General features: G+C 39.6%; 2 protein-coding genes across 2 annotated transcripts in view; both read left to right on the top strand.

The window, feature by feature from the left end:
- The first annotated feature begins 2526 nt into the window (after positions 1-2526).
- Positions 2527-8606, top strand: LOC127364682 (uncharacterized). The gene is made up of 12 exons (XM_051402443.1): positions 2527-2547; positions 2632-2667; positions 3219-3254; positions 3328-3610; positions 3716-3852; positions 4164-4458; positions 4724-4884; positions 4973-5258; positions 5363-5508; positions 5916-6162; positions 7751-7938; positions 8024-8606. The coding sequence occupies exons 2-12, from the start codon at positions 2634-2636 to the stop codon at positions 8086-8088; spliced, it is 1878 nt and encodes a 625-aa protein (XP_051258403.1). The 5' UTR covers positions 2527-2547; positions 2632-2633; the 3' UTR covers positions 8089-8606.
- A 2353-nt stretch (positions 8607-10959) lies between these two features.
- arhgef40 (Rho guanine nucleotide exchange factor (GEF) 40) overlaps positions 10960-15719 on the top strand; it is a 41461-nt gene continuing 36701 nt past the window's right edge. The window contains exon 1 of the mRNA XM_051402348.1: positions 10960-11245. Coding sequence (XP_051258308.1) covers positions 11243-11245 — 3 coding nt within the window. The 5' untranslated portion in view covers positions 10960-11242. The remainder of the gene's footprint in view (positions 11246-15719) is intronic.

The following is a 15719-nucleotide window of genomic DNA, read 5'->3' as shown; positions in this document are numbered from 1 at the left end:
GTTACGTTACGCAAGTCACGAGAACCACATAACGTAACTTAACATAACTTCCTACCCACACACATGCACTACTGAATATAAACTGTGAAACATCTCACAGACGGTTCACTCTAAACAGTGCAGGCCAGATTATCAGGATCATGCTTATCAACTTACTGCAGGTGAACATAGGAATGGTGCAAGGTGGTGACTCTTCTACAGCCTTCTGCAGACTGCTTTCACATCTTATATCGGCTCTGAAAAATACAAGTGAATTCATTTTTAAATAAATATTTCACACAAGTTGATTATCTTACACGCTTTAGCAGTGTTCATTGTAATATACTGAACAGAAAGCTGATGTATGATCAGTCATACAGGGAGAATTTAGAGTAACTGATAGAGACACAAGATTTAAGAGTATACATTCGTGGTTTAGTAAGACAAATAATCCTTAATGTTGCAGTGTAAGAGATAAATTCATCAAAAAAAGCTTACTGTAGCTATATATTTACCTGTAAATACAGCAGTATCCATAAACAGTGATTTGTGGCATCACAATTTCACACTTTGGTTGAAAATAATAAGCAATAAATTGAAAATATTTAAGCAGCTGAGTTAACGTAGTAATAAAAGGTATCGTGTCCCTCTGGAGATCAATTTCCTAATAAGACCCTATATCTATTAAACCCTCAAAAGATTCAGTTATTCATTCTTAAGCATATTGCTATTTTAGTTTGATAGCTAGAATCAAAATGGAAGCTGTTAGCTGATTATAGCAGTAGCCATATCATGGCCCAGCTCTATAGCTGGCTAACGTTAGTTACCGTTCCTTTAGAGACAACTCAGTCACCAAGGCAGCAAACAGGGCAAAGCTAAGTTAACGTAAAAAACAAACAAGTAAGCACGGTTTTGTACATTTGCCGGTTATACAGCTAACGGTTTGAGCTAACTTAGTTACCTGTTACAGTGCAGCTAATAGCGTTAGTCCAAGTTCACCGTCAATGCTTTCAGACCTTTAGACATGCAACGTCTCCGTGTCGCACCACAATTTGTATGACAGATAAATGCAAAGTCATCTGACAACACTTACCGCTGTTAACATATTTTTTTTTATTACATAACATATATATACAACATATTTTCGGGGATGCTTTACTGACTTTCCAAATGAAAGAAAACATATCCCGCGGACTGGCCGACGCAGACGTTTTTGACTGTTTCCTATGTTGCTTCTTTTTCAGCCGAACAAAGATGGTCGCCGGAAGTCGACATCATCACGTTGCTCATTTCTAAGTTAAATTTAATTTTATATTAAAATAGTTAAAATGTTCTTCACACATACAATATGGTTAAATTTATATTAGACTTTCTTCATGTTCATCATATAAAAATAAAATGTTTAAAATATCTAACAGTTAGCAGTTCACCAGTGGTTCCTGTTGTATGTATGATGTTGGCTATATTTACAATGTTTTTATTATTTTTTAAGGATGATCTCTTTCAATATGTGGCAACGATTTTGGAGACCATTGTAAGTAGGCCTACCAGATTCAAAGTCAAAAATGTATTATTATATTCTTTTTCTTATTATGTTATATTGTTATTCTTGAACAATGGTGCTGTGAACACTGGGGCATAAGTCAAACCAGTGTAATTTAATAAGACTGCATGATAGATTCTTAGTTCCAAATGGATTTCCAAACAAGTTGGGATGATTCATGAAAGTAAACATTAAACAAACCTCTAAGCTAGCGGTCATACTTGTTCTCGGTTCCTCAACGTCATCAAATGCATGTCCTTTCCTAAACAAACAAGTGGATTTACTTTCGTAAGGGCTTTCAGGGCGGAACGGCATTTGCAAAGGAACATTTTTACAACCAGTGCCACAAAAAGAAAGCAAAACTTATACTTTAGTTTATATTTGTTGTGTAATAACTTCTGACTTTCAGACTTACACAAAATAGGTTTTGGAACACTGATACGTGACACCTTACAAAGATGGTCACTTAACTGTATTTTGTAACGTGGTTTAACTTTAAGGAAGGCAACAACCAAGAGATATTAGTTTTAAACCGTTATTCATGAGGATGAAATGATGTAACCTATGGAGAAAAGTAGATATTATACTATAATAATTAACAATAATTAAATAGAATAATGATCTTTAAGGTGTTGTATACGATATTACTAAATTAAAGTGCATTTCATATTAATGAGAGTTTCTACTGCCCATTCTCTGCCATTTATCTTTTGGAATACATTTGTCAGGGATAATTTAAATTCTCTGACAATGCTGAATATAAAGACATGATAAGACAAAAATAATTTCTGAATAAATACAAATGGCAAATTGTTAATACTAAATAATAACATACAGACAAACTGAAGAGAAGCAAATTGTTGAGCACAGAGGCAGGAATTTGTTTGCAATAAGCAGATGTTCATCTTGGTGTGTTGTCCTTCATGCAAATATCTCTGATGGCATATTTACATGTCCTCATGTTCCAGAACAAATTAACCTGTACAGTACGTGATTGGTAATACTTAGAGGAAACATCAAAGACAGTAAGTCTTCCAACTAACTGGTGTGTCTTAATGGTATTTCTATTAAAATTGTCAGAGCACTAACTCAGGGATTTTCCTCCAAAGCCATGAATGGAAGTCAATACATGTGGATCCTTAATGGTAAGTTATTTTATCTTAAACTATATACCTTGTTTATTTGTTTCTATTTATTATCAAATTATTTTAAATAAAATATTTTTAGATATTTTCTAAATCTTTTGAATAAAATGTAATCTAATTACTTGACAAAGATCATTTCAGGACCAAATAACTTAAAGTTGCATGCTTTGGGGTTTGTTTGTTTGTTTGTTTTTTGGTTTGTTTGTTTGTTTTGCCCAAAGGGAGAATAAAAAGGTCAAAACAAGCTGACAGACATTCAGCCAACTTCAAATCCCCAGCTTTTAAAGTTGTAATTGCTAGTGTCTTAGCATTTAATTGCCCACTTTCATACCCAGGAGACTTATATCATCATTATTATATATTTAAAGTAGCGTGTGTCCACTTTTTATACATTTCCTTACACCTTATTTGTATATCAGTACAGAACAGTATAGTTAGTGACATCTATTTCACGGGCATATAAGCAGGTTCCCTATGAATTAGGACACTTCTTTCAATTCACACATCAATCAATTGTCCAACATCTTTAACAATGTTGTCCAATCACTTAGGCCTTTCCCTCATTCTGACATCTGGAGCACTGGCAGGTAAACTTTTTTTTTTTTCCCTCAATACATTCTGTGGTTTTCTTATGTAATAATTACTTTGTTTGCCAAAAAGGTCATCTTCTCCAAAATGTGGCACTGAATCAGAAAGCAACCCAGTCTTCACAATATGGCGACAAGGTTGCTGCCAGGGCAGTTGATGGGAACAGAGACGGGAAATCAGATTTCTGTGCCTGCACCAATATAGAGTCCGATCCCTGGTGGAGGGTAGACCTGCAGAATACGTACAAAATTTATGCTGTAATAATAACCAACAGAAATTGGTTAGAAAGCAGTCTAGATGGTGCTGAAATCTGGATTGGAAGCTCCACTGAGACCAATGATGACAAAAAAATCAGGTGAAACCGCTTGACACAGACCTGTATAATACACCTCCATTTACGGTATAACCATTTCTTCTTCTCACTCTCTCTTTTCTTCTCCACTCCCTTTCTCACATGCAGGTGTGCGATCATCTCTCACATTCCGAGCAGAGGTACATTTTACTTTCCATGCAGGGCTGCAGAGGGCCGCTACGTCACTGTGCTTCACCGAGGAAGCAATAAGATTCTATCTCTCTGCGAAGTTGAGGTGTACACTGGTAATGATGGGTGTCATTTGTTGTAGATACGTCTAGTAGTTCAAGAGTTCTTCTTCAAGGATTCAACAAAGAAAAAACTGCTGATAATGAACACCAGACCTAATATACTGCAGAACAAATCATAGAAGTATGTAGTAATGTACAGCAGTGGTTTGGGCCACTTGTCCAGCTTTGAGTGTCTTGAATTATTGGGGATTACCCGCACCACCTTCAATACAGCAACAATGTGCAACTTTTATGCACTTGATGCGTTGTTGTAATGATGACATGACAGACGAACCACAAGAAATGTTGTCTATTTTTGTCTCAAGGATATCCTTTAGCAAATGTGGCCCTGAAAGGAGATGCGGCCCAGTCTTCAACGCTCTCTTTCGCTACGGCCTCTAAAGCCATCGACGGGAGAAGGAACTCATTCTACGAACGTGGGTCCTGTAGCCACACTGCCGAGGACGAGACCAACCCCTGGTGGAGGGTGGACCTGGGAGGAACATATATAGTTATGTCTGTCAAAGTCACCAATAGAGGAGACTGCTGTGCCGAGAGACTGGATGGAGCTGAGATCCGAATTGGGAACTCACAGGAGAACAACGGAAACAACAACCCCAGGTAATGAGAAAAACCTGGTCACAATCAACTGTCGTCACAGTCTCAGTTGTCATACTAGCCTGGCATCACGCATTTTTGTAATGATGGCGTAGAAACTTGTTAGCAATTTTTGAATAATAATAATAATAATTGAAAGCAATGTCTGAAAAAATAGTTTATATCAAGTGACAGAGGGTTAAAAAATGTGGACTCATTTTAAGGTCTCAGGACTTCATGTTGTTCTCTTTAAATGAAAAGCCCACATAATAACCCCCCCCATGGTCAGGTGTGCTTCCATCTCCCACATCAGAGCAGGTAAAACTTACACATACCGATGTGATGGGGTGGATGGAGGCAGCATGGTGGGTCGCTTTGTGAACATAATTATCCCTGGAGAGAGAAAGACTCTCACCCTGTGTGAAGTGGAGGTGTATGCATCCGCAGCAGGTATTATTGTAACCGACTGGCTTTGATTAATTGCAACACAACACTCTTATATTGATTAATTCCTGCTTTCTTTCTTTTTTCACTTTAGTGGAACCTCTACCAAATGTGGCCTTGATGAAACAAGCAGCACAGTCGTCAACTGAAATGCATGCTAGGGCCTCTAATGCTGTCAGTGGGTGTAGAAGTGGATTCGGGGATGGATGCTGTACCCATACTTCCATGCAATCCAATCCCTGGTGGATAGTAGACTTGTTAGCTGTGCACAAGGTTAGTGCTGTCTTAATCATCAACAGGCAAGACTGTTGTTCTGAAAGGCTTCTCGGGGCACAGATCCTGATTGGGAACTCTCCGGAGATCAATGACAAAAACCTCAGGTGAGGCGTAATACCTACAACTGGAATATGCGTCAGCACATAATCTCAAAATATGTTTCTTCCGATTGAGCTACAGTGCAGCAACGTTTGTCTCCCTCCATCAGATGTGGTACTATCTCATCGGTACAGAATATGTCTACGCACACCTTCCAGTGTGGAGACATTGAAGGTCGCTACGTCACTGTGGTCATTCCAGGAGAAGATAAGATTTTGACACTGTGTGAAGTGGAGGTCTATGCTTCTTTGGCAGGTATGGTCCTTGACTATTGTGTCCAGTTTAGGAAATCAACCAAAAAACAGAATTACCAAGAAATACTGTCTTATGTCTGAAGTGGTTCTAGTATTGTACTATATATATTGCTGACTTGAAACTAACAGTTTGCATGTGTTATTGTTGTTGCTACAACTTCTAAAGTAGATTTCTACTACTGCTTTTACTTTTCTCCCTTATTTAAAGTTTATTCCGTCAGACAAAATGATAATATAATAGTTTATTAATATGTGGGTCAATCCCAGCTGACTCCTTGGCCAGGTGCTGACTTTCTGGCTTTCTAATGTTCACTGGACTCTGAAACTTTAAGTTTCAAGATAAGCTTGTTTTAAAAAACAAAGCTGGGTGTGGGGGGGAAGCAACCTAACAACATTCTTTCTTGCCAGAGCCAGAAGCTTTTCCTCCTCCTCCTCCTCCTCCTCCTCCTCCTCCCACTGAGAGCATGCAGCTGAGTGGCAGGACTGTGACGGTTGTGGGAGACAGGCTTTGCTGGTCTGATGCTCTGTTCTACTGTAGACATCACCACTGGGACCTGCTTAGCCTTCGCAGCGAGGAAGAGCAGAGCGCGGTGGAGCAGCTCCTGAGCCGCAGTCCTTTCCCCCTTACGGACTTTGTCTGGCTGGGATTGCGCAGGTACACTACACAATGTCTCATTGACATTTTAGACATTGAGTCGATGCTCTGACTGTGTAAATGACCAGGTAGGTGCTCAGTGTCCCACTCAAGCACAACTTAACAAGACTTATAAATTAGCTGGTGTGGTTTTTCATCTAGGCTACATGATGGCCTCTCTGATAATCATCTTTCAAGGTACAGCATTATATAATATACCATTCAAAAACTCCCATAAAGACATTGTGTTTCCTTCTTCATGTTTTGTTTCTAACACTTTTTCAATTAGTCTCCTGCATGACAAAACCAATCAATAATTTTTGGGACAAAAAAGTCCCAAGCAAGATTATTATTAGTTAACTAAAACTAAGCTAAAAACTAAAACTAGACTTTGGGAAAAATTAAAACTTCCCAAAACAATATTGTGTAAACTAAAATAAAAATATAAAGGAAATGTCTTTAGTTTTAGTCAATTTGATCAATTTTCTCGACAAGAATGAGGAGGCATTGGTGCGTCTGTTAATTGAGACTAGGATGTCTACATGACTTTGAGTCAATGTGTTTAGATTGTTATACCTATTCTGAACTTCTTTAATCTTGCCCCTGACTAATACCCCCATATTATAATTTAAAAGAAACCTCAAATTAATACTTACATTTTTAAACAATGTGAACTAAACTGAAACAAAACTGAATTGAAAACAAAGTTTGGAAATAAAAAAACACCAATGAAAACTAATGAAAAATACAAAACTATAATAACTCTGGTCCCCAAGTTGAGTATTTTCTTGAGCCAAAATGTCATTGGGCACTGAGATAATCTGTAAAACACAGAAATGCAATGTTAACAAATGGAAATTGTGGAATTTGTTGAAGGTTAAAAGATGTAAAGAAGGTCATACTCATGAGGAAGGCAGGTGCCCTACCCTGTTCTCTTTCCATACAGTCAAAAAACTTAGTTAATTTGAATTTTGCAAATGTATATATACTCAAAAGACACAGGTCTTTGAGTCAAATGTTGTGTGTCATTTGCATTGCTGCTATTCCAAGACAGACACGCATGGATGCTTTGCTAACAGCTCTCTAAGTGAACAAACAAACCTATGTAATCAGTGTTGTCAGTGTATCAGCAGATGGGAGAGTGATTAGGTGATAAAAGAAGAATGCTGTATGATGTAAAACCGAAACTAGTGATACTGCTGAAGCCAGCCAAACAAGAACATTGTGCCAGAAGAATGGAGAGAGAGAGAACCTGCACACTGGGACCGCCAGGGAGACTGGCAAGGTGCTTCCACTTGCACTGGACCAGCAAGGTCAAACAAAGAAAAAATGCACACACAACAGGGCCCTGCTGAGGGCCGTCACAGGCCATTGGTCGGACAAAACAAAGCATTTGGGGCTGTCACCTTGAGTGTTTAGAACTTAGAACTGACATTGCATTAATGAAAAGAATTATGAATAATTTGAATAATTGTTGGTTGTAGCACATCATAAAGATAAGGCTGGCTCATGTGAAACTCAATAACCAACTTTCAAAGTGTTCTAAATGTACAAAAAATGTCTAAATGTACAACATTTTGTTAAATCTCTTAATAAATCTGTTTGGCAGGTACATAATGCGCAACACGTGGTTCTGGATGTCCGGCGATTCCATGAAATTCTCCAAATGGTCATATAGTTCTGCCCCTTTCCATTGCTCTTATTCATATTACCCGTGTGGAGGCATGGCCAAAGGAGAGCGCCACCTGTGGGAGGATCAGCCTTGTGAGGAGCTCCTCAACTTCATCTGCGAATCACGTAGGGGGTTACACCTCACATCCTTTGCGTGTGCACGTGTTGTACTTCACCGCAATACCTTCACCTTTCTCTTTCTGGCCCGTAGGTGCTGAGGACGGAGCACAAAGAGTGTCTTTCAACAGCACCCGCAAAGTCCTTAGTGGGGACTAGGATTGCTGCTTTGGGGCACCATGTGTGGTTTCTGTTAACAATACAGAACATATTTGAAAACACTGATTTAAACTTAAGATTATAAATTCATAAATCATAGTATCAGCATAAATAGTGACTATACAAAAGTCTGACATGCATCCCTAAATGGCATATCCCTCTATATTATTTATATCTTTATACCTCAGTAGGATCTACATTACAAGTAGCTGTAAAGTTCCTTGCTTGTTACTTCACTTCAGCCGGTTTTGTAAGACCTTGGAGCTCTGAAGTGCAGAGCTGAACTATCAATAGCAGTGTGTGCTACATCAAACACTGTTAAATCTTCATTAAAACAACAGAAATGTGATACTGCTGCATATTTTATTCTGTAATTGTCTGATTGACCTTGAGGTAGGAGAGAATTCATTCAATTCCCTGTTATGCTAGTGCGTTATAATATGCTAAAATATGCAATCAGTGTCTTTGTAGGCAGTGTAAGTATGTTGAATAATCAAACAAAAAAAAATAAATAAATATGGAAATAAACATTTTTATCAACCTCAGGAATTTTGAACTGTGGAAGTTTATGATCAATCTTCCCTCCTCCCTCTTCGCTGTGGATGGTTTAATCCTTCCAGTTATATTAACACTCAACTGTATAACGCAAAACATTTTGAAAGGCACAATTACACAGACTAACCATTAAAAGCGAGGCCACGACACACTTCTCTAAATGATACGGTGCCTTACATAAGGTGTGGCACAATCCTGAGCTGTGCCAAGAGTGAATAATGAGTGTAATTATAACAGTATTAACCAGTGTGTTATATACACTGAGTTAGAGATGCAGTAGGTGACGAACACACCCAGAGGCAGGGCTACATGGGTGAGTTGTCCTTCTTGTCCTTCTTGCCAGGTGCATGCATGCTGATCCTTTTGCCAAGAGCTCAAACTGTGCTCCTTTTCCTCCCATTGTGCAACATTTCTATTCTATCTCACACTCTATGGACAGGTATTCTCCAGCACTCTTGCATTCCCCTCGCTCACTCTTCATTCGATCGTTCGTCTTTAGGTTTTTGATAAGCTAGAAACAATCAGGTGAAACAAAATATGTCATATAGTCTGATACACAGTAAGAACTGTTTAAAAACTGCTCTGTTCTTTATGTAACTGAGCTAGAAACAAACAAATGTGTAGTTTACTAATCAATATCTAAGAGATTCAAGCCTGAGGCAATATGCCCAAATCTATGATAGCAATATTTATTTAGTTCATTTCATATAATTTAAATAATTAACTAATGACCCGGTGAATAATGACCTCAGTTAAAAGCAACCTCCTCTCCTCCTCTACTTTTTTTTTCTATTACATTGTTGCAATATCAAATAACAAACACAGGGGGGCGCTGTTGAACTACAATAGTGGATTTACCAAACTGACTCCATTCCTTCACTCATCACAGCGGTCTAAACATAAAACCATAAAGGTTAAATTTAGCAGTGGTATAGCAACCAGTGGTGGCCCCATTATGGACTATAAAGCAATAAAAGAAGAAGAAAGAGTGAGTAATGGCAACTTGAGCCTAAAGTGTGTCTTTATGTTTATATATGAGGAAAGATCCATCACCATGATATAAACATTTCACTGCTGCAGATCTACTGGATGGCATTAACATATGGCTGACTTGTTTAACAGTTTAAAGTAAATTTGAAACATTTTATTGACAGAATTTGGACTCACAAGCTCATCTCAAATTTAACTTTTAATTTAGATGGTTCATGATGTAAATCGTACTCTCAGACACTTTTAAGCCCATGTATTTCCTGTCTTAAATCAGAATACTGGGAATTAACCTGAGGGGACGCTTAACCTGCGAGGGGACTTGCTCAAGACTCAAGCCTTGCTGACACATTTGGTAACAAATAGCTTTAAAGAGGCACCCCAGAAGAAGAGATTTCACTTTTTTTATGTAATTCTGGGGGAGCTGAGAAAGTCACCCTGATGACATCATTAGGGTTATCTTAGCTTTTGCTCAGACACAACAAGGCATGTGTTACAAACTGTGGCAAAGACATTGGTATTTACTAGCAAGTGGGAGTCTCATAAAATATGGTATTGAGTTGCATTATGGGAAATGTAGGCGCTTGATACCTTACAAAGACTAAAAGTTGGGATATCTCGACCTCTGTCGTATCAGTGTTGACCATTCTTTTTATGTGACTCTTGCATGTGTCCCAAAGTTGTGGATGGACAATACGGAATCTCTGGAGTTATCCTTTAACCCTTCTTTAATGTTAAATGGGTGGCAAAAGGGCAATTACATTGACTGAGGGAAGAAATGTATGTCATTGAGACAATTTTCAACCATTATAATGTTCTCATGGAGTAAAATCCATGCAGCTGAAAATGAAGTATTCGTAAATTCAATTCAATTCAATTTTATTTGTATAGCGCCAATTCATAACAGAAGTGATCTCAGGACACAAATGCATTCTGGTGTGTTTTGTTCCCTATCTTGTAAAAATGAGATATTTGTGCTTTTAGCTGATTAGCAGTAGTCTATTTTTGCCTCAACCCCTTTATCATCAAATTAAGATTTTTTTTAATATAGTCTTAATTATCTCCCTCTGAGAATAATGAATGTGTAATTTCAACAACAATAAAACATCAGAGTTATTTTTTATTTTTTTCAATTACGCCTGGGTGGGGTAACGGCTTTTCATTGTCTATTCATTTAAGTTAGCCTACAGTGGAGAGGGGAGGGGGGTGGGGATGGAAAGTTTGAGTGCAGAGAGGGACTGTAGTGCTCTTGTTAGGTGAGGGGAGGGGAGGGGAGGTGGGAGTGCGTGGGATTGCCGGGCAGACAGAGAGGGGAGGGAAGAAGAAAAAAGAAAAAAAGAAAATGCAGCTTGGACATTCCCAGGCTGGGAAATATAGTGGAGAGTGAGAAGAGGAAGAGAGGAGGGCTGTTTTCATGCGCTGAGATCTTACATGAAGGAAGATTTTAAGAGGTTGGGGTGGGGTGGGGTGGGGGGGAGAGACATCACTTGAAGAGGCTAATGGAGACTGTGTGATAAGAACTGAGAGGAGAAAGTTTTCTTGCGGAGAATGCGGAGAGGAAGCAAAAGCAGGAAAGGAGCTGAGGACTATGTAGGAATTCCTGACTGAAGTCATGGTAAGTCCCTCTTTCTGAAGCTATGGGGAAGTTTTGTCTAAAGCGGAAAATAATGTAACTTTTTCTAATGAGGAAGAGACACTGTTACTGTTCAGGCTTTACCCATGTATCACAGAACACTTCAAAACTCCTTCAGAGTGCTACTCAAAGTGTCCTCAGCTCTGTTTTCTTTTTTTTTTTTTTAAGTGAAAGGCTGCTAATGGGTTTTATGTGTTTGACCAATGGCAACATTTACTTTAAAGTGTGTTCGCATATTCTTGATACTTCCCAATGTGCTATAAAAAAAAAAAAAAAACACAACACCATCACTATATGTGTGACTTTAATCAACTCCTCATGTAGGCATGCATTTGATTTGGGAAAAGGAGTTTAGCCAACAGTTATAACTCTCAATTTGCAGCTTGAGGAGTTGTCAAATCCCAGTGGCAGCAAATTACAATGACACGATTTAAGTTGTGTGACGTTTGGTGATTTTTGTGGTCGACTTGCAGATGGAGTCAGGGGCTTCACAAAAACAAAAAGAGCTCTCTGTTACATCTCTAGGGATTTTGTTTACCATCCCCACCCACTCGTGGTCTGATCAGTGATATATACACAGGCAGAGAGTCAGGCAGACACATGCACACACATAAACACACAAACACACGAGAAGATAAATTAAATCAAGAGGGAAAGAAATTAACAAAGGAAGATTTAGATCATATTCACGCTTCTGTGTTTTAGGCAGGGTGGAGCAGTTTGGCAGGAAGAGAGAAAGCGGAGAGGGAAAGGGAGAGCTGGAGTGGGAACGAGTGGAATAAAAGAGGAGGGTAGGGTTACTTTTTATTTTAGGAGACTTGGACGGCAGCAACAGTGGTTTCGGTGATGCCGCATTTTCCACATTGGACCTGGGAGAAAAGGGGAGAGAGAGGGAGAGAGAGAGAGAGAGAGAGAGAGAGAGAGAGAGAGAGAGAGAGAGAAAGGAGGAACAAGGGATGGCATGGACTTCAGGGAAGGAATAACATGTGCAGTACAGTTTCATCTTCCTCAGTAACCAGTTGGGAAAGTTTAGGGGTCGAAAACAGTAACAGATGTACACAGAGGAACACATATAATCACAGCAAAGTCATACTGCACGTGCACAGAAATGAAACTTTTCCTAAGCTCAAAGGAGGGGATGTAACAGAGCGCTGTAAGCTGTATGAGCAAACAAACAACCCCTCCAAACAACATGTGTCCAAAACACTTAACACACGGGGAATGAGTGCGTGCATACACACTCACTCGGGGGGGTACAAACATGGCTTCTAACACATGCACATAGGTGTTAAAATGCATCAGCAGAGAGTTATTCACACGGAGTCATTCAGTTCGGTGACATATACAACAGTGCCCTTTTGCCAAGAATATGTGGCAGAGGGTATTTCCATTCCCTCTGTCTGGGGAGCTCTGATTTTGAAACACTAATGGGATGTACCAGTCCTCAAGTCTGGCCAAGGAACAGACTATTATTAAAAAGAAGTCTAATGGAAGGTATTGCAAACAATTCTCTGTCTTTGTTTTAACCTGCTTGGAGTACCAGGCGGGTGGGGATAACAGCACCCGAACAATCCAGACAGGGTCAGAGTGGTTGTCAATCATAGGAATCTCTCTTTAACTGAGTTTCCTGCGATTGTCAAGAGTCGTGCAGTGCAGTGCATGCAGACCAAGGATGGCAACTTCTCAGTGCAGCTGAACTTGCTGCTTCTGGCCATTTTTTATTGGCATTTTTACTAGGCATCCACACAGCTTCTTTGTTTTTAATTTGCATTTCATCATGGTTTTCATCTTATTTTTCCCTATAATGCAGATTATAGCTATTAACATAATGTGGGTAGTGATCTGACTATGTAGTTCCTCTATGCTTTATGGAGCATTTTACCATCTTTCAGCTCATTGTTTTGGTTTTAAGGCCCACAACTTTGTTTTAGTCTCACTGCTCTCGTTCGCTTCGTTTTCAGTGGTAAAGCTCTGATAAACTCACTGTACGCTACCTGCCCAGCGCCAAACGGTAGAGTTAGCAACGAGCAGGTAAAGAGAATGGAACATGAACCAGATATTTCCCTTTTGGTTGGTGAATTAGACGGAATGAGAGCTAGAAGGAACTGTAATAGACTTGTCCTTTAAGTTTCACTCTACATCGCTCCACTGTATATTGGTAGTGGTTGATGTGACGGGGCAGCTATGCTAGAAAGCTAACAGTCTGCATGGCCCAGCAAAACCTAAGCCATTACTTCAGGAAATGTCACACACTTGGAAGACCAACAACACCAATAAATGTGACGAAATACCAAGCTCAATTGTCACATTTATACACAGGCTTTCGCACTATTCAAACAATAGACAATGAATGGAGGCCAAGCGTAGTGTGAAACCTAATCTGCTGTGAAACCTGCCTTTACTCTATTCAGCAGCAGACAGTTGCACTTAAGTAGTCTAAAACAATCCGTTTAAAAAAAATCCCAGCAAGCTGTTTGACCTACTGTAGGTCAGGTTAGATTATACAGTAAGATTTAGGAGAGGAAATCAGTCTCAGGCCTTTCTTCCCTTTTCATCCTCCTTTCCCTTTGTCTGTCTGCCTCTTTTTCCCGTCTCCTCCCTTCTTTTCTGTTCCCCGTCGGCATCTTTCTCATTTTCCCTCCCTAATCATTTCATCTTCTCTTACCCCCACCTTCTCTGAGCTTCTTTCTGCTCCATCTCTCTTCCTTCTCGTTCTCCGTCCTTCATGTACTGTATGGGTCTACATCTGGTTTCTATCATGGCTGCTGCTGCTCTTGTTTCCCATCGATCTCTCCCACCGGTCAGCCTCCTCCCTCTTTCTTTCCTCTTTCCCTTTTTCTGTCTGAACCCCTTGGTCTCTGTAGGGCTGTCTGGCTCTCTCAATGTCTCTGTCTGTTTTTCAATCTGTTTCTCAATTCACTCACACTTCAATTAAGCTGGCATGAAGTGCTGTATATCTTCCAAAACCACTTGAGTTCCCACTTTATTGCTTTATTCTTGCCTTCCCAAGTGTATTACCAGTTTCTCTATCCTCTTTTTTAAGTTATTTTTCTTTCTACATTTTCTTTTCAATTTTTTTCCCCTCTGTGCCAAGCATTTGTTTGGAAGACCAGTGCTGCCTCTTCCGTTTTGGTCTGCAGACAGGAGAGAAAGACAGGAAATCTGACGCAAGAATGACATACCCTCATTCCGTACTGTGTCCACATTTGACACAAAGAGGAGGATGCACATTCATGTCCTCACCAACACTCCACGTGCCATGTGAACACGCACACACTTTTTCCGGTGACTTTATGACCGCAAACTGTAAATAACAGTGGACCAAGTGAGTAAGATGTCACCCATGTCCTTGTGACTGGTACAGACAGGACATTTTGTGTTTGCAGATGTTGTCCGTAGCCAGAACAGTCAGCAGGTAAAAGCCGGAGGTGAAGGTAGAGCAATGAAAGCTGTGGTGAGCCTGAAAAGACAGAACCCTTTGTCATAGGGAGGCCTTGAGTTAGGTGTGTAATACTTTTTTACAGTTTGACCAAGAAAAAAAAGCTTAACGCCAGGTCCTCTTACAATCTTTTTCCAGAGCATTTAACTGCATGTCACAGTCTTTCCCCAGATGATGGAGTTTGCTCAGTTGTCATGGTGACAGGTCAGTTGTAATCATGCAGCTTCAGTATGGAAATTCAGGCCAAGTGATAACTTCCCTAAGATTTAATATATATGTATGTATAAAATATAACATCTATAAATATGCTGCTGATATCCTGTGAAAACCATGTGTCTGCAAAACATCAACTTCTCATGAGCTAAGAAACGCAGTCCTGTTTTTAGCTTTGTTGTGACAATTCATTTTTAGGTACTCCAATGGGTTTTTAAAGGTCCAGTGTGTGGCAGAAATGGAATGTAATGTTCAGAGGTATGTTTTCATTAGTGTATAATCACCTGAAAATAAGAATTGTTGTGTTTTTGTTACCTTAGAATGAGCAGTTTTTATCTACAGAGGGAGCGGGTCCAATTTTCTGGGGCTTTTATTGCCTTTAATGGCTAGTGACAGCTGAGAAGTGACAAGAGAGGGGTGGAGAGAGAGGGGATTACACACAGCAAAGGGCCACAGGTCGGACCCTGGGCCACCGCAGCAAGGTCTCAGTCCTGGTATGTGGGGCGTTAGCGCCACCAGGTGAGCTATCCAGTTGCCCCAAGCCTGCTATGTTTCTACAGTAGCTCAGAACGGAAAAAACAAGCACTGGCTCTAGATAATAGGGGTGTGAAAAAAATATCTAAAATATATCGTATGTCTTGTGATATTGTATTCATCGTCCCCCGGGCGCCTAGGCTTCCCACTGCTCCTAATGTATATAATAATGTATATAGGATGGGTCACTTTATGCATATAGTGGTGTGTTCTTATACTATGACAGTTTTCCTAAAAGTTAATTTTTAAAAATTAAATCGCAATATATCG

Source organism: Dicentrarchus labrax, unplaced genomic scaffold (assembly GCF_905237075.1).
Source record: "Dicentrarchus labrax unplaced genomic scaffold, dlabrax2021, whole genome shotgun sequence".
Classification (NCBI taxonomy): domain Eukaryota; kingdom Metazoa; phylum Chordata; class Actinopteri; family Moronidae; genus Dicentrarchus; species Dicentrarchus labrax.
The sequence above is the reverse complement of the archived record's forward strand: the minus strand, read 5'-3'. Positions and strand labels throughout refer to the sequence as shown.

Coding starts and splice junctions, on each gene's coding strand:
- LOC127364682 (XM_051402443.1), top strand. CDS start 2,634: ATGAATGGAAGTCAATACATGTGGATCCTTAATG. Junction 3,611..3,715: donor AATGATGACAAAAAAATCAG/GTGAAACCGCTT, acceptor TCTCACATGCAG/GTGTGCGATCATCTCTCACA. Junction 5,259..5,362: donor ATCAATGACAAAAACCTCAG/GTGAGGCGTAAT, acceptor TCCCTCCATCAG/ATGTGGTACTATCTCATCGG.